Source organism: Natator depressus, chromosome 10, assembly GCF_965152275.1.
Source record: "Natator depressus isolate rNatDep1 chromosome 10, rNatDep2.hap1, whole genome shotgun sequence".
NCBI classification, from domain to species: domain Eukaryota; kingdom Metazoa; phylum Chordata; order Testudines; family Cheloniidae; genus Natator; species Natator depressus.
Genome location: NC_134243.1, coordinates 13,370,940 through 13,396,113, shown reverse-complemented (window position 1 = coordinate 13,396,113; position 25,174 = coordinate 13,370,940). Strand labels below are relative to the sequence as shown.

At 45.6% G+C, this 25,174-nt stretch overlaps 1 protein-coding gene across 1 annotated transcript in view; it reads right to left on the bottom strand.

Moving 5' to 3' along the window:
• Window positions 1–765: 765 nt before the first annotated feature.
• ADAP1 (ArfGAP with dual PH domains 1) overlaps window positions 766–25,174 on the bottom strand; it is a 101,932-nt gene continuing 77,523 nt past the window's right edge. The window contains exons 6-11 of the mRNA XM_074965244.1: window positions 24,728–24,874; window positions 16,984–17,067; window positions 13,510–13,572; window positions 9,351–9,422; window positions 6,867–7,095; window positions 766–5,925 (exon numbers count right to left, since the gene is read on the bottom strand). Of these exons, the coding sequence (XP_074821345.1) occupies window positions 5,897–5,925; window positions 6,867–7,095; window positions 9,351–9,422; window positions 13,510–13,572; window positions 16,984–17,067; window positions 24,728–24,874 (624 nt within the window). The 3' untranslated portion in view covers window positions 766–5,896. The remainder of the gene's footprint in view (window positions 5,926–6,866; window positions 7,096–9,350; window positions 9,423–13,509; window positions 13,573–16,983; window positions 17,068–24,727; window positions 24,875–25,174) is intronic.

The window sequence follows — 25,174 nt, the reverse complement described above, 5'->3', positions numbered from 1 at the left end:
GCACGGACAGGAATCAGTTTACTGATACTGAAATGCAACCACTTCTGGGCAATAGGCGTTTAACACTACTAAGCTGCAGCACCCCAAGCATCAGCCCAGGAAATGAAAACCACTTTTGGGTAATTAGTGGTGGCGCACTAATTACCCAAACGGGAATTTTACCAGCCCCACGCTTTTGAAGACTCTGCTTTACAAAGGGCTCCTGGCATGGCTAGACATGTAAATCCTCCTCGCAGAGAGGCAGCTTATACTGGCCAAAGAGTTCTTTTAAGTGTAGCTCAGGCTGAAAGGGGGGCCTGGGCTCTGGACCGACCACTTTTGCTAAAGGTAGCGCTCATGCAAAAGGCAGCCTGGAGCCTCATACCACCACCCATGGCCACAGTTCAGTCGAGACTCAGTGGGAGGAAGAGCCCATTCCCTGAATCTTCACCACCACTTGTGGTAGTACTTTACATTTGCTCCCATCTAAGTATTAATCGGGCCCAACTCTCATTAGCTTGTAAAAAGCCAACACTATCACAGCCGCGGTGGCTCCTCCTGCACGTGAAAGTAAGTACGGTCCAGTGCCTAGCCCAGTGGGGTTCTGGGCCGTGACAAAGGCTCCTACACAATTACACCTCATTGATAAGAATAACAGGCTCATTACTATCCTCTGTGAGAAATACAGTTGTCCTCTAACTGGATGCTGTACATTAAGACCGATCTAATAGGTCATATTTTCTTTCATCTCACCTCTGTCACAGACTTAACGGGACACATGTTCCGTTGATTTGACATAATAATTTATTGGTTTGAATGCCATTTAGTACCACCATTTTATTACCAGTGACATAACAAATGTGTACAACTGACATGATGGATTTCAGTTTACAAACACTAACTTAAGAAATGCATTTGATACTCAAATGTATTGTTCCATTATTTAAGTGGACATGTTTCATCAGTTCAGGTAAAAATTCAAAACATGTTATGTACAGTACTAATACCCATTATATCCACCTGGACATTCCAAGACTTCCTTTAGTCACCATTTTCCACAACTCTGTTGAAATGTCACTTTAAGCAGCTTTTGACAAATAAAATAAAGAGAATTATAGTTAAAAAAGTGCAACAGCCAGTTTGTAGCACGGGCAAACCTGATGTCGGCCAAGGAGCTGTGAAGGAATGTATAGGATACAATGGGTCAAACTGTTTGTGCTGGACCTATCAGTATAAAAGAACTGGAAAGATCAAATCTCATGCCTCAAGCTGGATTCCATCCCCTCACCCCCCCCCCCCAAACCAATTCAGCTCTTTTCACAACTGAGTGACAAAAAATAACTGAACTAAGACCCCCCCCCCCATCCCAAGGAGGGAGGGGAGTCTTCTCTGGACCAGACTGATAATGAATACTTACGGCAAGTAAATCTATCATGGTGACCCTTCGTGGAGTGCAATATTTGTTTACCAAAAAACTTTGATTCTTGTGACAATTCATTCATGCAGGGCTTTTGGCACAAGCTGAGGATGTCATTAAAAAGATCCCTCTCCCTCCATCCCCACAAAATATGTAAGGAAAGTGTGGTCAGGGTTAAGGACAGAGTCACTCTATCCAGTTTAAAAAAAAAATCACTGGGACTGACTTGGTTTCACCATCATGGCAGCCTCAGGAGGAAGCTGGTGGCTGTCTCCTACATATCCTCATGCTCAATTACTTTGTTCTTGTGCTTGGTGGAGGGGAACTTAGCTTCATGCCACCTTTGTGGTCTGGAGCCAGCCCTGGGTGCAAGTTAGAGCAGCCTCAAGGCTTGCACTCTACTTTTCATGGGCCCCTCTGGCCCAGGTAAGCAGAGAATAGCGATAGTGTACCGTTCTCTTGCCACAGCCCTGCCACACTCTTTATGCTGGGGGAGGTGGACTGGTGCGGAGGTCGAAACCAGCCACGGGGGCCCTGTCGTGTTTTCAGGGAGGCCTTTTAAGGTAGCTCCACAGAGCAGTATAAAACGGCCTCGGTGTAACTGAGAACTAGGCCTCCTATTTTTAACCCTGCCATTGGCCAGATGGTCTACAGCTTGTTGTACCAGTGAATGAGGCTCAATAATGCTCCCCATGGTCCAGCTCAAATGCCACAGGTAGGGACACAACGTAAGTGAGATGAGCTAGAAAGAAATGAATATGAGATAGCTCGAGAGAATGTGTTAACTTTCTAGGGCAGGGTTGTCTACATTTTTGCTGAGCCAAAGCCCGTTTACCAGGAGGCCCCACTTAATTTGACATATAACGGACTGGACTGCAGCCCTGGAGAACAACAGGCCCAATTCCAGCACCATGTACAGAGGTGGATTCCTGCTCCAGGCCATGGGCGTCACCCTCCCCCCGTATGTGAAGTCTCCACCGAAGTCTAAGCATGCTACCCCAGTGTGTTCTGGGCAGCAAGGCTCCTCAGCTCATGGTCTAGCGTTGTGGGGGTGGGATCTGCATTCTCCACAGGCTCCCCACCCTTACATTACGCCACTCATTCATCCTGCCTCGCTACCTGCTGTGTCTCTCTCTCACTAAATTTTTCCACACTGCCCCCTGGAACTCCCTCCCGCATCCAGGTCCCCCCATCTCCTTGCCTTTCAACACACCCTCCTCGCAGCCTCTGGGAGGCCCACAAACATCAGCCAACTCTGAATATCAAATCTAAACCACTCAAATGGCATCATTTTGTACCCATCAGAGGGCTAAATTCTTGGGGGAGGGCTCACCAAAAGATTGGCTGGGTGGCTTCGCTCGTTTCTGGATCTACCTTTTCAGTGAAATTTTTCTCTGTCCCCCTTCTTAATTGTCTTTCCCCACTAGACTGTCTGGGTGGGTTACACTGTACAAAAAAGGCCTGCAGTAGCAAGTCTCAGAGCCCAGGTCAACTGACTTAGGCTTTCGTGGCTCACACTACGGGGCTATAAATAGCAGTTTAGATGTCCAGGCTCGGTCTGGAGCACCAGACTCTGAAACCCAGCAAGGGGATATTGGTCTCAGAGCCCTGTGCATCTACGCTGTTATTTTTAGCCCTGTAGCAGGAGCCCAAGTCAGCTCCCTGGGTTCTGAAACTGACTGCCGCAGGTCTGCTGGTTTTTGCAGTGTAGATGTACTCTTTGTCTGTTCCTTTCCCGCTCAGGCTCCACGCTTCCTTCTACTATGATTTAGCAAAGCTCTCAGTGCACTTACAATGAAATCTACCCTTGTGCAGAGGGCCCACAGAAGCCCTATGCATTGCTTAAGTCCTCAAGGTTGGACATAAGTAGTGCATAACTTTCATGCTGGGCCTCTGAACTGGGCTGAATAAATAACGGGGATCATTGCTCAAGTGTGAGCTGAGAAGATATAAAAACTCAACATACACTGACGGGTCTGAGGCCATGGAACGTGGTCATGAGGAGATGTATGGTCCTGGACGGGAAGTATATATTTCAAAGCTCATCTCACTATTGCGTCCCATCCCAGCATGGAAATAGCAACATGCAGATGCACTAGGAGGGTATTGCTCAATCCCCCCTGCTTTTGTGCAATGTTTTCTCTTGGGAGTAAACTGGAAAGCTCTGAACTATAATTAGACCCATGATGCCTTGCAAACAGGACGAGGGTTGCATGTGCCCAGCTGAAGGACAGTGATTTTTTGTGTGTGCTTATCATCTGACTCCAAATGCTGAATTCTCACACTCCACTGTGTAGGCCTACACTGTTCCTGCGGACACACGCCATGGTCATTGTGGGATTTCTCTGAGCTGACATTCTTTTGTCAGTCACGGGCACTTCCTGGATGTGCACTTTGATAAGCAGCTAAAGAGGCCAACCCCACGGATTTCTTTTTAAAATCCCATTTGAAACTAGCCTACATAAAGTTAGCATTACTTACAAGGTGTGACGGTCACTTACATTACATCAATTTATTTATAAATTCACCTTTATGATAGCTTGAGAATGAGTCATTAGCAACATTTACACATCACAAGACCACGGAAGCCGAACTATTTCAAAATGCCATTTTGTCTGAGCTTCCGAGGAAGTACACATGCAATATTCTTCAAGTCATGGTGTGCTTCTGCAATGCACTGTAAAGACAACTGGCTGGACCTGCTATGAATAGAGCCCTTTGTTTTGGCTAGTACCTCATTCAGCTCAGAAGGAATTGTTCGAAGGAGTGATCTGTGCAATTGGCATGCGCATCTGCACCGAGCCATACTTTAAATCATGCCCGAAATATACCCCCAATCCTGCATTCCTTACCCCCCGATTGGAGCCCAAAGGTGCTTCCATTGTGCAAGGGATGCAGGATCAAGTCTTTAATGGATTCTGTTCGAAGTGTGGGCTATGTTCATTTCTCCAAGGTACGCTGCATATCTCTGATGCCAGCATCCTGGATTTCAGTGAAAGCTCTTTGGTGGGAGTGATACTTAATCCAACAGTGAGCCACACTATGGTGTGAGGAGAATGCTCCCCTAAGCCTTTGGCGTCAATAAAATATCTTGGCAAATCATTTCCTCATCACCACACTTTGAACAGAAGCAAAACAGTTAGTCACTTAACCACCAAACAGAATAAAAAAGGAAGCATCTGAGACCCTGTCCAGAATACACTGTCTGTATGGAATAACACAGAGGCAATTTACGATTTGGAACCTAAATTTAAGTACCTAAAGAGCAGTATTTATGTTACTTGCTTTTTAAAGCATTTGCACCATCCACACCACAGAGCATATTACACCCCTTTCTGATGCATCAGCGCTAATTTCAAACTCTCCTTTCTGGTTATAATTTATCATTCCCTTCACTTAAAGACAATGGGGTTTTTTACTCTGTGTTTTAAGCTTGTGCTCTATATTCTGTTAGGACTTCATGATCTCTTGGGAGATGAGAAAATGCTTTGTAAAAAGAGAGTTGGGACAGTGAGTTCATCAGGGAAAACCCTGTTGAATTCAAATATCCTGGCCCCGCCAGGAGAAGGTATCCCAAAGACTAATGTGTCTAAACTAGAGACTGAGAGCAAGGCCAGAGATGTGAACTTTGAGAGACTTCAGTGTTGGATCAGAACTTCACAAATTTACCCCTGTGACAATACCAGGTCCAGACTCTCCAGAATGTTGGGAAAGTTCAGATCTGAAAAACGAGGACCAAATTAGAACCATTCCTGATCTAAACTATTGAACCATTACAGAAGATAAAAGGCAGGTAGCCAAAACCCAGTCGTCATTAGTATAACTGGTTTTTGAAGAGGTCTATATATGAGAGATATAATAGGAAGCGCTTTTTCTTCTCTTCTCATCAAGAGCTAAGTTGCTCATTTCCATATTCCATGGGATGTTTTGCATCAGTTATTTCTAGCCATTGACCATGTTTGCAGACTATCAAGCACACCATACCTTTGGGAGGTGCCACTGATGTTTTCAAGTTAATCATCAATACCCTGTGAAAATGCTACTTAAGGAATACAACCAAATTTGTTTCACAAGCATTCTGGACCACTCTGGTCTGGGTTGTGTTATTATTACAAGTTAGCACAGACCCAGGGGCATCCTGGCGCACATTATTCAGAGTCTACTATGCTGACAACATGCTCAGGCGTTTGTGGTAATTCTTTACCTAATGGAGTGAGATACACAAAATGGTGGCACATGGACGTGTAGCCTATGGACGAGCATTAGGTAGTGCTGTAAACAAGATCCCCGCAGCGCCTACCTAGAGAAGTGCACGGTTTGTTTTTGCTATGGCCCAGCAGCTTCTATGTGACGTTTGCCGCTGACTTCTTGGCTTCCAGCAGGATTAAGTGAATGACTGGTTTCTAATTTTCTTTTATTTTTTTTTTTAAACATTTCAAATAAAACCATCTTGTGTTGTAAACATAATCTCATTCCTTGCGTCTGCTCCGACAGTCCCAGCTAAGGTTTATGCTTGAAATGGGCTTCCACTGAAATGAAAAAAAAAAAAAAACAACCGAAAATGACAATACAATGGATGTTAGAACATGGGTTATCACGCAACCCTTTGGGATCCAATCCACCGGCCGGGCTCAGCTTTGAACGAGCGGCCGTTGTGAATGTTGTTGTGTTAGAACACGACTGCAAAGAGTCAAGTTCTCTGATACAGCGCGTAGACAAGGACAAGTTGTGTTCACCATGGAGTCAGCTAGTTGTGGCTAAACCCTGATCCCAGAAGAGTTTACTGATAATCGGTTCACAAGATACTGAACACGACACATCCTTGTCTACACTGATCTGCCAGCACTTAACTCAATTGTTAAAAATCAAGTTTACGTGCACTTAAGTGGATTCCCATGAAAGGTTACTTATAAACTCTTTTTTAACTTCAACTGAATGCCATGTTCATAGTGCCAGAGGCTGGCACAGAGAAAGGTTAGAGCATAATAGAGCTTCCCCTATGCTGTGCCTACCAAGGGCCTCCACTCTGGACTGGCAGCACCACCTCCAGGAGTGAGAGGGTAGGTTTCCTCAGCCTGCCGATACTGTTGATAGTGGTACCACTTTCAGGTGGTGGTGATGGGGATCATTATTATTACAGTAGCAGATAAAGACCCCAACTGTGATCAAGGCCCCACTGTACATAAACATAGGGAGAGAAGAGTTTACAATCCAAAAAGACAAGGAGACAAAGGATGGGCCTAAGGGACTGCTATTGTCCCATTGATGTGGACACCTATCTACTAGGAAATGGACACATTTTGCATAAGCTACAGAACAGGCAGCAGATGGTAAGGACTTCCCATACAGACTAGATTTGATTTAGAGGTAAAAGGCTCTGTCTCTCCTTCAGTCTCCCCATTCTCTAACGTATGGTGGATAAACGGAGGCCTTAATTCTCCAGGGGTCTCAGTCTGGCAGGGTAACTTACCTGCATATTCCTGAGGCAGCATTGGCCTGCTTATGACTTTCTGAAAAGCTGTAATCCATTCTTGCTGATCACTTTCTGTCTCACAAGCAAAGAGAAATTTTCTGTCTGGGGTCACAATGGTTATCCCATACTGCCAGTGATTTCCCTGGGTGGATGGTGGGAGTCCTTCCAGGACCTTGTAGCTGTTTTCCTTGCTCCCAATAAATACTTCCCCTCTAGCAAAGGCATCCTACAAGATATAAATAAATGATTCAGAGCCCTTTCAAAGTTGCTTGTCAAGGTGATGTGGAATACGGATCACGCAGCAAACTAACGTTAGCGTTCTCCCTGCACAGCCTCCAGCACTCCCATCAACAGAAAACAGCGAGAGAGGTCTACGAAGCAAATTCCCAAGGTCAAACACCCACAAAGATTAGAGGTATTTGAAATCCACAAGATTTCAGTTTTGCAAATACTGTAGCTCCTACTTAATAATGAGCCAAACCAAGCCCCTAGATTCCACCTCCCCCCCCCCAAACTTCTAAATCCACACACATTTTGTGCTTTGACCTCATTCTGAGAGAGAGACCTGCTACTGCCTCTATCCTTCTAACGTCTCACCCCCCAAACTCTTCATTAGTAAGTATCAACTCCAAGAGACAGTGGGTCAGATCCTCAGATGAGGTAAATCATCACAATTCCATTGACTTCTGATTTCACTGCCTCCATGCCTTCAGTGGGGTTCTTTCGCTTTACACCAGCTGAGGATTGGGCCCAGGGATTCTGCAGCCTCTCAGGAGCTTGCCCCAATCCCAGACTCTTCTATTTTTGAAGTTTTCCAACCATTTAACCTGCATGTTCCTTGTTGCATTTTAAACTTTTCAGCTTGATATTTTTCTAGCCTGCAAGATAGAAATCTCTCTCTCTCTCTCTGGTATATAATCTTTGGTGTCATTAATTCCAGTGAAATGGAAACATTGCATGTACTATTATAAAGGTCTGATTGTGTGGCAATTATTCTCTTACCAGACATGTCAATCAAGACAAAAGAGAAAAAGGTGGGTGGCCAGTTGCTTAGAACATGAGATTAGGAGCCCTGAATTCTAACGCCAGCTCTGCCATTGATGTGATATGAGGCACTCATCAAATTACTTAAGTCACTGTTGGCCCGATTCTGATCACACACTGGAATAAATGAGAAGTGACTCCAGTGGAATGAGATCAGAACCAGGCCCTTTGAGGGGATAATAATCACCATGCCTACACTGGAAGGATGAGGTGAAGATGAGTGTTTTCACAGTGCTTTGAAAGGTCCCATGGTCAACATTAAAATCTTTACAGCTTGGTGCTTAGTATAAACATCTGTCTAACTATCTTACGTGGGCCCCATTCCCATAGGTAGGGCAGCACTATCGCCCCCATTTTACAGATGGGAAACTAAAGGTATGTCTACACTGGATCTGGAGGTGTAATTTCCAGCTGTGGTACACAGACCCCAGCCAAAAAGAGCAGTGTAGCCACGGCTGTGTGAGTGGTGAGACAAGCTAGCCCCAGGGCCGGACTTAGGGGCAGGTGAGCCAGGCGACTGCCTGGGGTGCCGGGCTTGTGGGGCACAGGGTTGGCAAATTTACAGATCCTAGTGTGCAAATTTATCGTCTTGTAGGACAGGGATCAATCAGGCATGCAAATCATGCATCAAAGTCATGAAATGGGCTACAAATGCAATAAAAAATTAAGATATTCAAAAGTTTAACAAATGGGGGGGGGGGCGCCATTTGGTCTAAGGCTAGCCCTGGCTAGCCCCAAGTACAATCCCATCTGAAGCCCTACATATGTACATAGGGCAGCTAGCCTGTCCTGCTGCTTGCACTGCTGCAGCCACACTGCTACATTTAGCGCACTAGCTCGATCAGAGCTAGCATGGGTATATGTATCTGAGCCAGCTCCAGTGTAGACGTACCCCAAGGAATAGGGGGGCTAAGTGAATTGCCCAAGGTCAAACAATAAGCCTGTGGCACAGCAAGTCTCCCAAATCCTAGCTGAATGCCCTAACCATGGCCCATCCTTCCTCTCAGTGGTAATATTAATTAATATTGTGACTACCATGGCAATGTTAATTACTGGCAACGATTTTAGTTTGGGATTTTCAAAGAAGCCTCATGGAGAGAGGGACCCAGTGGAACGGGGCAAATGACTCCCCTGAAATCCTTTACCAATCCCAGCCCTGATGGCAACAAAGCACCGAAAAGCCCTGCAAAAGGGCCGAGAGAAAGAAAAATCTGGTGAAGGAAATAAAGGTTGGGATGGGACTCGTTTACAGCCATTTAAAGAGGGGTTCCTGGATATTTCGGTGACTAACTGTGAACCAGGCTATTGTGCACTGGGCTTTGGACAAAAGTCGAACAACCTGCCCCAAGTATTTTCACGTTACTCCCAAATTAGACCAAACTCTGTTACAGGCTATTCCGTGCAGACGCGCGTGGAGCTCAAACGCCTTTGCCTTACCAGAGGATCTTTGAAATACATGAGCCTTCGGTCGTCCATGGTGAACCATCGCTTCTTGAAACCTTCCGTTTGCTAAAGAGTTGGGGGGAAAAAGTGATTGAGCAAAGGCAAAGGAAAACCCGGCTCACTTCTAAAGAGAGAAGTTGAGGGAATTTACGGGGCACTGGTGTTGTTCAAGGTAGTTCTGGTGGGAGAGACGTACTCAGTCAGTTCAGAAAGGGCAGGTTCTGCACTAACTTAAGGGCCGAGTGGCTATTATCTGCCAATGGGTGATAATATTTATAATACTTCCCAGTACAACAGGGCCATTCATTTTAATAGGAGTTTTAGGGAGGGAGAATTGACAGGCTAATCTGTCAGTTGTTTTAAGATACATTTATATCCCCTCCTCCACCACCCAGCCTGTGCCTCCCTGCACCCTGGCACTGCTGTTTCACAGTTCCTCCTTATCAACATTTCCCACACTGTGGGTCTTTTAAGTACAGCATTCGCCGCTTTACACATGTGTAAAGTCATTAGATTGCAGGGGGGGGGGGGGGGAATGATCCCATGCACCTTATGATGAACAAATGCCTTGGGACATATGTTTCAAGGAGAAAGAGACACCATCTTAGCACAAACAACGAGGAGTCCTTGTGGCACCTTAGAGACTAACACATTTATTTGGGCATAAGCTTTCGTGGGCTATAACACTTCATCAGATGCATGGAGTGAAAAATACAGTAAGCAGTTTGATTAGCTGCAACCTCCTGTCCCACAGCCCCTGATTTTCCAATGTAAATAGATTCAGGGTCTCATAGCAACACAGGTTGCTGAAGTTCAGACCTCAAGAGAAGTTGTAGAAAAGACCTGAATTTCTCATACGAAAAGCAAGCAGAACCCTCAAATTTTCTGCTTTGGGGGCAGGCTGTGTGTGGAGGGGTAGGGAATGGAAATCCACTCAAGGCCATATTTGTACCTTATAGAGAATTAAAAAAAACAAAAAAAACAAGACATGAACCAGTTTTTTCCCCAGTGCAGGTTGCCTTTAAGCTTTTTTACCTCCCTCCTTCCAGCTCCTCACACTCTGAGAGCTGTTCCTCCCCGTCAGTATGTCAGTGCCGTTCCTCTAATAGCCAAAAGAGTGCTGGAGAATGGCATAAGATGCTTCCTCCATTCCAACAGCAGAGCCTCCAGCACCTGACCAACCCAGGAGTGTGAGATCCCTATATTTTAGCACAGGCAGTAAACTGCCAGGCTACTGGCCTCATTAATTTCAGTGGATTTGTCACCATTAGTCAATTTACCAGCTGATCCCACTGAATTCTAGAAGGTCTGGGAATCTCATGATTGGCTGGTGTTTTTATCGGATTAGCAGATATCTAAATTGGTCCAGGTATGTCATGGCCCTTGCAGCTCTAAATCTCCAGCAGGGCTGGTTTGTTTAGGATAGGATTGTGCTTTTTCTTGGAATGCCCCATTTACCTCTATTAGAAATGAAGACAGGGCAGAGGTGCTGACTCTGAGAGTGCTGGGGAAAAACAGCACCCACCAGCCACAGCTGTTTGGAGGCACTGCCGATCAGCTGTTTGGCAGCACCTCAGATCAGCCAAACAGCTGTTTGGTGGCTTGAGAAGGGGCTTGCGGGAGGCAGAGAGCGAGTGGTGGGTGGGCAGAGCCTCTGGGGGGGGGCGGAGCAGAATGAGGCGGAGCGAGGGCAGGAACTTGGGGGAGGGGGTGGAATGTTGATGGGGCCTCGGGGTGGAGTGGGAGTGGAAAAAGTTCAGTGCCTACGAGACGGGGCTTTTCTAAGCTAAGTGCTGTTTGAGGAGCCTCATCACTCAGTCATTTGCAGAGTGCTGGAATGGCTGGTGCTGACACTGAAGGCAGTTTGCTCTGCAAGTGTGAGAGTCACCAGGATTGATGGCAAATGCCTGTCCCTGAAACAAGAGGCCCAAAGCATAGCCTGGAGATCAAATGTGGCCCTCAGAGTTCTAGAAAGCAGACCGTGGCCACCCTTATCTTTAACAGGGAGCTGCACCTTGCAGATCCCAGCATGGAATGTTCTCAACCCAGCCATCCACATGCATTGAATTGTAGAATTGCATGCTGGGATCTGTAGTCTCTGGAGACCTCAGCTCTGTATTATATAAGTGGATGGCTGCAATCTGCTCCATGTCACGCAAATTATGCATTTTATGAAGCTCTCTGGCCCTGCCCATGTAGCTCTCAGTTGAGCTAATTATGGGTGTCCCAGTCCTATAAGGGCTGATCACAGAATAGGCATCAGAAGGAAACAAAAATGACCCTAACCAATTTATCTGGCTTGGTTTCTGAAATGTTTCTGTTCTGTCAACTACAATCTCTTGCTCCCCCCCCACCTTAAAATGAAGAAAAAGAATTTTAAGAAAGAATAAGAAACAGAGTTCTACAGTGCTAAAGAAATGCTCCTGCGTCTAAAAAGATGAACTCAACCTCCACCCACTAAATGCTGAAAAACCCTGGGAAGTTCCCAACACATAACTGGGCTACATAAGGAGACCCTCTGTAGCTCTTTAGTAAGATAGGCCCCATAACATACAGCAGCTGTTAGGGGAAATAGTCATTAAAAAAATAGATGTAAATCATGTAAAATCAATGGTACGTACATTACTAATATCCAGGGCCTGCCATAAATTATGGCATTCTCCTTTTCACCCAGTGGTTTTTAAGGCTTTGTTTACACACAATAGTTGTACCACTTTCTATCAGTTAAAGCGGTACTGGTACCTGGTGTCTATGCAGTGATACTGGTGTCAGAGTGCTTATAATGATGTAGCTTATTCCAGTACGGGAAGGGGAATAAGCTTGATAGGTATAAGGCACCTTTATACTGGTATAACAGTGTCCACACTAGGGGTTGTACCAGTACGATGGTAAAAAATCCCACCCCTAAGCGACATAGTGATAGCAGTACAAAAACCAGGTGCAGATCAGGCCTAAAGGTTTCTTCATGCATAGATGACATTTATCACTATGAAGAAGGCCAGCACGAGGTCTATGCCTAGTGGGCTTAAGCAGTGTTTACGCCATGTGCTAGCTCTCTGCATGGGGATGAATTTCACCCATGTATGAAGAGATGATTATACTGTTCAAAATGCTCCTCTTTCACCTGATTGTGTCCCCACTGCAGCTGTGCACTCCCGTGTTAATGAACAGGGGGCGGGGAGGTGACCTCATATAATAGCTACCGAGAAGAGGGGGTTCTGAGTCATAAGCGGTTAGTCCATGTACTAGAGAGTGTGAAAATGGGCATTTAGTTGGCAGGAAAGGTGTGAGTCCAGCTTCAAGAGCGGAAGCATTTCCTTTTCTCCAGAGGGATATAAAGCCCAAAGAGAAGAGTCATTACTCAATTCTTGGCACAGTAGGAGATTTTATTCTTTCTTTTTCACTTGCTAACAAAGGGGCCTGAAAAGCCAAACCCGCTCCCTGGTTTGAGACTGGCAGTGAATCCAGCGACGTGGGCATTTCCCACGTACGCAGCAACTCCTTGTGCTTTCACAGAGGCCTTGAACGCCTTCAGACACCCCTTTTCCTGGCTGCCAGCTGGGCAGGGAAACCTCCCATTCTGCAGCAATGCCAGCCACATGCCCTCCATTCCAAGAGAGGGGAAAAGGCACTACAAAGTAGCGAGCAACAGTGGCTCTGTGCATGGGATTTGCTGGGAGCGCAGTGAGGGGGTTGAGCTGGTGGATCCGTTGGTCCAGAACACCATGTAGTGGGGAAACAGTGATATGGAAAGGTTGCATGTACTACCTCTGATGTGGGGCTGATGGAGGGAGAGACAGGTTCCATCTCTCAGTCCCACACCAAGTTCTTTTACTCGTGCATTGCATGGGGGAATGTGAATTTTACCTTTAGGCTATCTCTAGCCCGCTTACAAAACTATAAGCACACAGGAAAGTGCAATGAATAGTGGAAACAAGGGTGGGTAGAGGGGAGAACACAAGAAACTTGGACATAAAATCCAGGGTGAGGTGCAGAACAAAGAGATACATTCAAAGGCATTGAAGTGTTGGTACATGGCTGGATTTCACACAGTAACCCTCTCAAAGCATATCTGCCCCACCATTATGTGGATCACAACGCAGTACAGAACAAACTCATTTTTGGTATGAAGACAAAATACATGATGTCCCACCTTTGGCCCAGTTTTTTCCATGTAACCTTCCTTCAAGTAGTTCCTAGAAAGCTTTGGCACCAACTAGAGTTGTCAAAATAAGAAAGCAAAAAAAAGTACAATGTTAGTGCACGTTAGTCACAAACACAGGCTTATGTGTTGTCATGCCATAGTCCCCCAGTTATCATTTCAATGGGAGCTTATGGAAAAAAATGCCAAGAGAAAGAGTTACCTCCGGCCCACATGCAGGCTTGGGACAGCTTATGACACTGGTCTCAAGGCATACTGAAGTGGATTTATTTATTCCTATTGTTCTCTCATCTTCCCCTAAGAATTTTTCAGCTTCTTTGACCCTGTGTTAGCTTTGTAATACAGGTATGACTACACTGCAAAAAAAACCCAAAACACCCAGCCACTGAGAGTCTCAGAGCGCAGGTCAGCTGACTCGGGCTCGCATTATGGGGCTAAAAACAGCAGTGTAGATGTTCCTGCTTGAGCTCTGAAACCCGGTGAGTGTGTCAGAATATTCAGAACTGGAGGCCTTAAGTTAGGTTTATCCATTGTCTGGCACCTAAATAAGTGGCCTTGTTTTCACATGTACTGAGAACTCACTAGCTCCACTGACGTTCAAGAGGACTACAGGTCTCAGTGCTTTTGAAAATCAGGCCACTTATTTAAATGCCAAACTATGAATTTAGGATCTAACTTGAAGCTCCCAGTTGTTAAATTCTTATCTAAGAGCTCTCTGAGGCCTAATCCTGCCTCCCATTAAAGTCAACAACACAACTCCCATTGACCTCAAAGAAAGCCAAATCAGGCTGCAGTCCAGGAGCCTGTTGTCCCCAGGTAGTGTGAGAACTGGGGTTGTATGCAAAGATGTAGCGATAATATTTAATAATTCATTACGTGTGTTACAGTGGCACCTAGAGGCCCCAGTCAGGGTCCACCATGCTGGGTGCTGTATGCACATAATGAAAAGATGATCCCTGCTCCTGGGTTTGAGGAGGGAGCAGACCCCAGGGAAGCCCTGAGATGGTCCCAGTTTCCCATGTCCCAGTTTCCCATGCCCACTGCCCCTCAGCTTTGGGGCCATGCCAGGGTTCCCTGGCTCACTCTTCGATAGTTACACTATGTCCTTAAACATTCAACCTGGTTAAAGTAAAGAGACGGATCATTCTAGGCAGCCCCATTTATGGTTAACTGGCCTACAGATATTGCTCATGAAGTCCTTCAACCCAGTCCTGCTTCCACTGAACTCGGTGCCAAAAGTCCCACTCATTTCTATGGGGTTGGGATCATCACGACTTGGTAGGTTCTCATCGCAAAGGGTGTTTTGCTGAAGTAAGGGCTGAGTAAAACTCAGGGCCTGGTTCTGTAAACCCTTGAACAGGAAGGTAGCCCCAGGGACACCAACATACCTACTCGCTGGAGTAAGGACTGCAGGATTGGGCCCCTAAGAGCTGGTCCCAGATCATTTTCACATCAGGTATGAGCCCCAGACACCCAGTTGTTTTCTCCTTTCGTCCTCTGTTCTCAGATCAGTATGACCCAAAAGCTCATACAGAAGACCCACAAGCTCTAATATGCCATCTGCCTTTAAAGGCTATTACACATGTCTGTGAACTCCCCTTTTGCTGAGATCTACTTGACAATAATTACAGGGCCTAGGTTATTTTTAAAAATGCTTGCTGCAGATGAGCTGCTAGCTGTGAGATCTCTGCAGATGGATGCGTGAGGCTCTTTAAAAAGAAAAGTGAGACTCACCAGCAAATGGAGCTGACAGGACTGATTAAACACTTCTCACCTTCCCCCACTCCCAGCCTCGCATTTAAACAAGTTATTTATGGCAAAGCTTTAAAAATTATATTCCTGAGACATGTAATTCTGTCTAACAAAAGGCTCTGATAAACCGGTTATGTGATCACATAAAAAGCACCCTGGAGAATCCCACAGCCAGTTTGCAGAGATCCTGAATATCTTAATCTCCAGTCTTTAGACTGGCAGTCAGCTGCTTTTAGAAAGTAGTTTTGTCTTTACTGGAAAGAACCTTTATCACTTCAAGATTCTTAACCCTTTGCCGCCAAGCATCATGCTAAGCTGCGTCCAGGGTGCAGTATTTTTGTGTAATCCTTCCTGTTGGACACAGACTTTCCTCACATAGCAGGGATGGGCCAGCTTAAAACATTATAAAAGGCTGCAGGTTTCTTCAGAGGTGTAGTTTGTGGTTCTTGTGTCTATATCAAAATATCTACAGTACCTGTCTCCTGAAGCACTCAGCCTGATTCTCATTTACATCTAGGCCCCTTTACATCACTCTAGCAATGGAAAGGAGCTTGAAAGTGGGTATAAATTCCAGTAATACCCACTGTAAGATGCCTTAGTGTAAACAACAATAAGGTCTGACAGAGTTTTCCACCAGCATAAAAATACGGGAATTTTACATTCCAAGGTCATAAATCCAGGCTTCCAAAATTCTACTCACAACCTAGCCCCACCAGGTAATCATTTATTTTGATGGGCACGTAAAATCTCGTTAGTTTTTCTTCTGTTGTCAATGGTATTGGGAGAGCAACCAGATTTCTAACATTAATCATCATGCGAATGGCCAGGCAAAAACATTTTGTGTTTAGGGCTTGTGCATTTTCATGAGAATTCTATATTGCAGTGTAAACAAATTTTAACAGAATCACGTACTTAGAGATGGAAAAGTCTTATTAGACAAAGGTTACACTACAGTGGCTATAATTATGCGGCATTTGCACTGCAAGTACAGAGTAATTATGCTCTGGTGATGCTCCTCAGTACCAATATTACCACTAGTTCATACAATCATTAGTTAATGCAAGTGGATTCTAAAATACATGTATTAGGTATAAAACCAAGGAGGTAATAGTGGATAACTCAATCATGTTGTTAACTTGGTGATTATATGAATTAGTGGTAATTACACATATCTAAAAGCAAAACCATAGTGTAATTAAACTGTAATTGCAGTGTACCTACAACATAATAAACTCATTATAAAGGTAACTCATCCTAATATTATACTATATTTTGTGACTATACTTGCAAATTGTAGCTAGATCATCAATTCCAGCCTCCAGCAAATGCAAGGCAGACTCTTGCAAAAGAAGCTGCATCAAATTGTAAAGCAATACTGCTCTTGATCTCAGCCAGAAGGCCGGGTTTTGGTAGGACATCTCCTCCTCACCGTTTTATTTTAAACACAGTTTTAATTGAGTAGCTTCGTAGCAACCAGCACTTTACAAACACAGAAACAGAATCTGGCACAATACTGAGAATGCAGGAATTAAAATGTACACCCCCCACCCCAGTTTCTGTGGTTAGACGTAGTAGCAGGTGTTGCACCTGGGCTCTAGTTCCCAGTAAAATCATTTAAACATAATAATTGTAAAGCACACTCTGAAGAATCGAGCGCTCGCCAGGCTTTCCAGCTTGTTAACAAGATACTAAAAATGACTAGGAAAAACTCACATCGACATCGCTAGCTCCAGGGAACGCCACTTGTAAATAATGGAACCGTGCTGCACGGATGGCATTGAACCAATCCACTGTTTCCTGATAATGAAAAAGAGAGGTTGGAGTCAGCAAACATACAATCTACACAGTGATCATTGTGGTGATTTTGCTCCGATTTGTCTTTCCCATCATTTTGACTCTGGTAACAGGGCTCAGCTGAGTTGTGGTTCTGAAGAGGAAGGGCCAGGCAAAAGCAGAGATTTTAAAAACATGCCTAAGCCCCACGGAGCTCAAAGGGTGCCTAAGGGCTTTGCTGAAGAGGGATGGACTTAAGCACATGCCCCAAGTTAAGGCACGTACTCAAGTGCTTTGCTGAATTGCAGCCTAAAGGTACAAACAAAATTAAATCAAAATCTAGAATGTAATTCAGTTTCCATGGCTGAATTGTACTACCCAGAATTTCTCACATTCATCTCAATGGTGTTCTTTGAACACTGTATTCTATTTAAAAAGAAATTAAGTTTTGCTCCTTCAGTATTTTCCCCCCTTCATCAGCCAGCAGTGATCAGCTTGAAAGACCTGGCGACATTCTGCAGCACAGAGTTCATATTCTATAGTAAATAATGGAATGACCATTAACCCTTTGAGTACAGGACAAAAATATGCATGCAGGTGGCAATGGCCACGCCTACACTATGCAGTAACCGTTTTCATTAACACATGGGGCGTAGTCTGCAATTTCTTCTACAACTGCTTAGCTCAGGCCAGGCCATGGGGAAACCCTGTGTGGCAACCACAAGCCACACATGTTCTTCTAGTCAGACTGGAGGCTACAGAGTCAGAGAACTAACAGAAACCCCCTCTTTGTTCACTACAACAGAGCCCTGTCTCCTTACTAGGTGGGACATTATGATGAGGATTGGACAATACAGAACACACAGTTTCACAGTGTACAGCTACCATTTCAGTGTACATACGTCTGAAGTCCCTGCACCAAAGCTTACCATAAAGGATGCTTACACAACATTTCATCTGACAGAGTGCATTTTATTAGTTCTTTGGTAACATGTAGCAGTCTCCAGATGCCACAACAGAAAACCGTCACTACAGAACTGGGAAGTTTCATTTCTCAGAACAAAACAAAGAAACAAAATTCTATTGGGGTTGAGAAAAACTTGTACCACATGATTCATAATCCATAGCTCCCAGCCTGCAGCTCAACACCTCAGAGGTCTGGTCTCTATCCATGTAAAATAAATCAAGCTGGGATTGGGATTGGGATTGATTAGGATGGGTGGTTTCCAGAGGAAAGCCCAGGTGCTGCAGGAAGTGAGGTTGGTGAATCAGAAGGTGCATTTATTACTATTTATAATGTGTATTGCCATAGCACCAAAGAGTCACAGTTGCGGACCAACGACCTGATTGTGCTAGGCACTGTACAAACACAACAAAATGAAGGTCCATGCCCCAAAGAGCTTACAATCTAAGTGTAAGACAACAGGTGGACACAGACAGAGGGGGAAATACAAGGAAACAATGAGACAATATTGGTCAGCCTGACAGGCAATGCTCTCAGCACACCAGCAACCAGTGGTAAAATTGACTGTAGGCATCACAGCAAAGGAGAGTTTTAAGGAGGGATTTGAAGGAAAATAACGAGGGAGCTCTGTAGCTATTTACGGTGAGTTTACCCCAAGTGTGAGTGGCAGCATGCTAGAATGCTTGCTTGAAAATGTAACAAGTAGGCAACATAGGCTGGCATCATTGGCTGATAAAAAGTGGTAGTCAACATTTCAATAGTGAATGAGAGACTATAGGTAGGTTCCAATTCAGCAAAGGACTTAACCATGTGCTTGAGCCTCACTGAGGCCAATGGGGCTTAAGCACATATTTTAAATTCTTTGCTGAATTTGGGCCTATCTTAGGGTTTTATACTGCCACCCATCGCTGTAGTTTCTGACCACCTTCCATTTAAATCTACAGTAACAGTAAAGTCCTTAATGGACTTCCTGGAGTCCCTAGCACTTTTTCCTTTTTGGGTTATGTCTTTAGTTATTTAGATTTTATTAAGTTCCCTTTTTTCCCCAGGCTGATTCGTGGATTTGTTTCTGGAGAGATTTCCAGATCTTGTGCTGCTGGACTTTTTTAAAGTTTCATTCAGGAAATTTTAGATGAATTTACAGTAAATTACCTGCATCGGTGCACTTTCAACTACTGCATAACAATTCAAAGGTACGGGACAATGGAAGGTGTTCTGGAAGGGATGTCTGACACCTGTCTGTCTCTCAATAATCATTAGTGTGGAGGAAGATTTTGAAATAATTGCATGTTATTAATACATGTGAAGACTTCACTAACTCACAAGTCTGGAACACTTTAAATAAGCGAGAATTGAACCTACAATAAACATCGCAAACTCTTTCAAGTGAGGTTGTTTTAGCATAGGAGAGAATAAATCAAACCAGAAGCCAACTTCTAGGGATGCTAAACTTTTCTATGCTTCAGAGCCAAGATTTTAAAGATCGGCTAGTGATTTTGAAGGCTTCCATTGTTGGATGTCCAACCTGAGACACCTTAAAGATGTGCCCTCAAAAACTCACGGGTCTTTTAAGTGTCTCAAGTTCGGCAAAAATAGTAGCACTCAAAATAGCTAGGCATTTTGGAAAGTCTTGGACAAATGGCTGAGGTTTTACTTAATAGTCTTTTACTCTTATCTGGAGTAACTAAACAGACCCAGCCCTCGCCATACTACCAGAAAGAGGAAGAGCAGAAGGCAGTGGAATCTGATGTTAGTGATGAGCAAATTGAGTTAGAATTATGGGTGGGGGAAGGTTTATGATCAAAATGCAGATGAAGAATAAATACAATGCCACCAAATGGATCATTAGTGTGTTTGCTTGGGATCTCAGGTTGGAGGGTTGCCTCCCTGAGCCTTATAGTGTTTTATGACATCTTTCCTCCCTACATAGGGGCTGGTCCCAGCTAGGGTAAATTGTCATTGCTCCATTAATTTTCTTCTTAGCTTATTAAACGTGGGGCAATGGTAAAATCAAGTTTATTCTAGCAAGTCAGAAAAAAATCTACAGCTGAGTATGGCAAGACAGGAAGATCAACCATCAGGAATTGAAATTAAATTATAAATATAAGGGAAATAATCTCAAAATAACATCAACCAGAAAAACACTTAAAACTCCTTGCCTATTTTAGGACTAAAAAGATGTCTTTTCAATAGCCTCTAAAAAAAGAGACTCATTTATCGCTTTATGCTTCTAATACCCTCAGCAAGCAGAAACTAAGCTATTGCCTGTTACATTTGACTTTGGTGGGGTCTCAGCTCTTTGCCACCTCACTTGTGAAGGAAAAAAAGAACAACTGCCAATGCAGACTCCCACTCCAGATTCTTGACTCTAAGCAACCACACTGTGCCTCCAGCCCCAGACTTGAACCTGAACATCCATACATTGTGGGGCCAGCCTCAGATTCATGAGCCCAGGTAAACATATAACCTTCCAGTGTGCCTTCCTACCTGACAGACCCTGGAATAGCTGGCCCTCAAGCAACAGATGCTTAAGATATGCGCATCCCCAGTTGTATTAGAGATGCTATGTTGACACCTCTTTCAGTTCTGTTGGACCCAGCACAATCCTGTAACCAAACATTTCAGAACCTTACCAAAAGCTTGGTGTATGGCTTAGAAACCCGGGAAGCTTCAGGGAGAGGGCTTCCCCCAACTCATCTCATCTCTTGCCTGGTAGTAACCTAGCAGCCTGAGGCTTTTAACCTTCCAAGCAGGGTGCCCTACAGGAGACTTCCTGTAGAGTGAGCTCCAGCTGCAGAGAGAAGCTCAGAAAACCAATTCAGTAGCTAAACCCTGAATACTCGTTACACTGGGAATGAATGAGGCCCCGAGACAGTAGAAGTAAAGGTCCCAAATCAGGTCATTCCTTTATAGTAGCGGTTCTCAAACTTAATTGCACCGTGACCCCCCCCCTTTCTGACAACAAACACGACCCCGGGACGGGGGACGGAAGCCTGAGCCCCACCGCTCTGGGCAGGGGGGCCAAAGCTGAAGCTCAAGGGCTTCATCCCCAGGCCCGGGGCCTGCAACCTGAGCCATGTTGCCCAGGGCTGAAGCCCTCAGGCTTTGGCTTTGGCCCCGGGCAATGGGGCTCGGGCTTCAGCCCTGGGCCCCAGCAAGTCTTTGCCAGCCCCGATGACCCCCATTCAAAGGGGGTCATGACCCACTTTGTGGTCCAGACCCACAGTTTGAAAACCTCTACTTTATAGTCTGCACAAAAAACATCAGCTCAGCATATAAAAGATACATCAGAGGTCTGATTCTCCTCTCACTCACCTGAAGAAGAGCTCTGTGTAAGCTCAAAACCTTGTCTCTCTCACCAACAGATGTTGACCCAATAAAAGATATTACCTCACCCACCTTGTCTCACCGTTGTAAAGCAGGAATAACTCCAGGGCGAGAGGAGAATCAGACCACAAGGTCCTTCTTAAAAGAACAGACAAAGCCACACAAACCACTTCTTCTATGAGACTGTTCAGCAGGGACTTTATCATTTTAAAAGAAAAAAAACTAGCCTTGTCTGAGTTTCCCCGTTTGTTTCATCTTGTCTGTATCTGTCTTCCAGCTGTTCGGGGCAGGGAATGTTTCTATTTTGTGCGCTGCACAGGGCCAAGTAGATTATCAGCCCTAAACCAATCATAAATAGTCATGATAACAATTACATCTTTCATAAGCAGGAGTCGCTGGAGTAAAATTGTTGCCAGGGAATTGACTGTTCATGACATGAGTGACACCTTGCCATGTTGAACAGCTATCTCGTGATCAGGTTCACCACCTCCATTGTATAGGACTCTGATACCTTGTCACAGAATTCACATGTGGGGCAGTGGGAGTTTGGGGGCAGCTCATTGAGATTCAGAAACACATTGCACTATTAACTGTGACCGAGTCTCCTGGTGCGCTGAGCAATGAACTGCAGTGTGCTAAGACGGAGAAGCCACCGCCACTTGATTCAGACCACTAGGCTAACGAAAAACACCTCTGCAAGTAAATCACCAAAGCAATCACAAGATACACAGACGAAATCAAGCAACCCTTCCAAGACCTACCCATTTAAAAATGGGGAATCGGTGTTTGCTTTCATCCATCCGTCCATCCATTCTTTGCTAGACAGAAGAGCTAACACCATAGAAGCACACCATTCCACTGACTAATCTGACCTGATGTGCTAATTGCTGCTTACAAGGAGTGTCAGAACTAAGCAGGAAGCCAGTTCAGATCCACCGCAGTGAGACACGGAAGCAAAAAGGTGTTCTCAATAATTACCTCACCCTGAATCTGTTACAGGGGAAGAGATCGCTTTGGTTACAGATCTATCAATGAGGCATTGTTTCCTACTAGCACCACGGGCCTTTTTGTCTGGAGATGAGTTGGGGAGTGAATCTGCCCTGCATCTTGACTGCTTGCCACTAGGAAAGCTGTTGGATTTACAATGTCTGTGTGGACATATAGTGAGCAACTGGTTAAGCAGCAAGGTGATCCTTCTCCTGCAGGAGTGGCTAGTACTGTGAAACCCTGCTGTGCTATTCGGACAGTCCCTGCTTAGTTTCATGCAGCGTCCAAGGATAAAGGCAGCTTGACATTCAAAGGAAAATAAATCCATAAGCATGGGTGGGCTTTAATTTGATGACCATTTCAGGGCTGGCCTTATGATCCAGTGGGTTCCAGGTAGCTGGGGGAAGGAAATAAGGTTGGGAGATGGCTCCTGTCACTCTGGTCCTACTCTCTGAAAAGACACCAGTGATGGGAGCCAACCACTGGATCCTATCCACTGCTAAGCTCCCTGGGTCTGGATAGTGACTGACCACTGCAGAGGCAATGCAGCCCCTCCCCTCCCGATTTCTGTCTTCTATTTAGCACAGAGGTTTTCAATCTGTGGAGCGCACCCCCATGAAAACCATCACCTCCTGCCAGGAACCGGCAGATCAGAAACTGGTGGGAGCCTCCTGGCCCACTCGGGCCCCTGTCTTTCAGCTCTGTGAAAGCCAGGGCGCTTGCTGGCTGCCCAGCAGCCCTTCCTGCCCGGCTCCCCAAGCTGGGTTGCCTTTGCACGGCTGGGCGTGCCCCAGGCAGGGTCATGCGTAAACACCTGATGCATTCTTGCCTCTCCCCTGAAGGAGCCTGTCGCCAGCCAGCGATGCCCACTGGAGCTGACCCCTGCCCGCAGAGCCTGGCTGCCACCAGAAGCTCCCTCAGGCACTTCTTGCTGCTGCCCTGGCACTCCTGGCTCTGCTGCTGCTCCTCAGCCCAGAGGCGACAGATGGGGCGGTCACCCTCCCCCAACAAGAGTTACCTGTCGTCTCTGGATCCCTTCTTCTGGTCTGGGTGTCTCCGGTGCATTCTGAGGTGCAGACCCTGAAGGCTCTGTCCTCCAGAGCCCCCGAGTTGTTTGGACACATTCCCTGCCAGAGACCACGTGGATGTGGGAGCTCTGGTCTTAGCTATACCCTTCAGGGACCATATGGCAGTAAAGCAAGGCACACAGGCTTAGGAAAGGGATTTCCCTCTCTCTCTCTCTCACACACACACACAGGATAAGAGAGTAACAGATCTATGGAAAATCACAAACTGCTGACTACCCCTCTCAGGCTGATCTCATCCCCTTTTGAGAGCCCGAGTTAGGTCCTGAGGGAAGGCACGGTATCTCCAGCCTCCTCTCCTCTGCTGGGCTCTCTCTTCCTGGAGTGGGAACAGCTTCCTTTGGCTTGGAGGAGGAGCACGCCTTTTGAAACAATCTCTGCCCCTCTAGCTCAGGTGGTCAAGCAGGGAAACAACCTGGGTGCGTAGGCTGGAGGAGGGTGGGAATTCCAGACCCCTCCCCCCTCCAACTGGTTTCTGCCTAGAAAGTCTATTCGAAGTCATTGTCCCTATGGGAGCATCCCCATTGTTTCACCAGGGGAGAGCCTTTCAGTGCAGATGGCCCTTGATGGCAGCCTGTGGCAGCTTTCGAGACACAGCTTCCCCACTACATGTCACATTCCTGCTACAGAGCAGATGATCTAATCCAGAGCGACGGTTCCAATTGCAGATAGCGTTCAACAACCCAAGGGAATTCATAACTGGAGGCAGACACCCCAATTCAAACTGTCGCAACTGCCTCTCCAATCTGGCTGCCCCACAGCTGAGGGGGAAGTGGGTTAGGACTGCATTTTGCAGCGCCCATGGGCAGTGCTGATCTTACATATATTTAGAGAGACAAGCTGGGTGAGGTAATATCTTTTATTGAACCAACTCGCTGGTGAGAGAGACCAGCATTTGAGCTTTTACACGGTACATTCATTTATTTATAGGCATTCAGGGACCACTTGGTTTCTCCCCTCCCCCTCCCCAGGAGGCTCTGCCTCTTCTGCCCCTTCTATTTGCTTCCTATTAAATAAAAAGAAAATTTTTATTGCCGCTAACCCTGTGGTTCCATTGCTTGGAAGACGCTGGGCAAGGGGGCACCGCACGTGGCTGTACTACTTCATCTAGGCTGGGGTGACCAGATGTCCCCATTTTATAAGGACAGTCCCGATATTCGGGGCTTTGTCTTATACCAACGCCTATTACCCCCACCCCCGTCCCAATTTTTCACACTTGCTATCTGGTCACCCTAAGGGCATCCCTTAGACGAGGCTCTGTGGAAGCACTCATGTCCCCTGGGACCTAAACCAGCCTATTCCGTTAGCTCGGAGCTCTCACCTTGCCATCGTCATGATAGACAAAGATATTCCTTGTGCTGTTGTCCTTCAAGTAAGTGATTTGCAGTCCATGTGGGTTCCCTATTTTTGAAGGCTGGAAAGTCGCATTTAAATGTTCAATCTTCATAATTGCTTTGGGTTCTTTTGCCTGGAAAACACAGTTGAATGAATAAACATCTGAAAAGCAACCAGAAAAGCATCTTTCAAATCAGCGTGCAGTTCATGTAATCATAAACGCTCCCTATTGAGGCTGCTGGCCAACAAAACGGCCTGGTGATGATGCAGCAAACTTTCCTAGCCCACCATAAATGGCTGCCGTCAGCTTGGGAAAGCGCTTTGCAGCTCTGGGAAATACAGAAGAATTGGTATAATATTATAGCACAAGGGGGAAGGTTCAGGCCAGAGGTGGGGTGAACCAGCTAGGTCACAAGATAGGATGCTGTGCAAC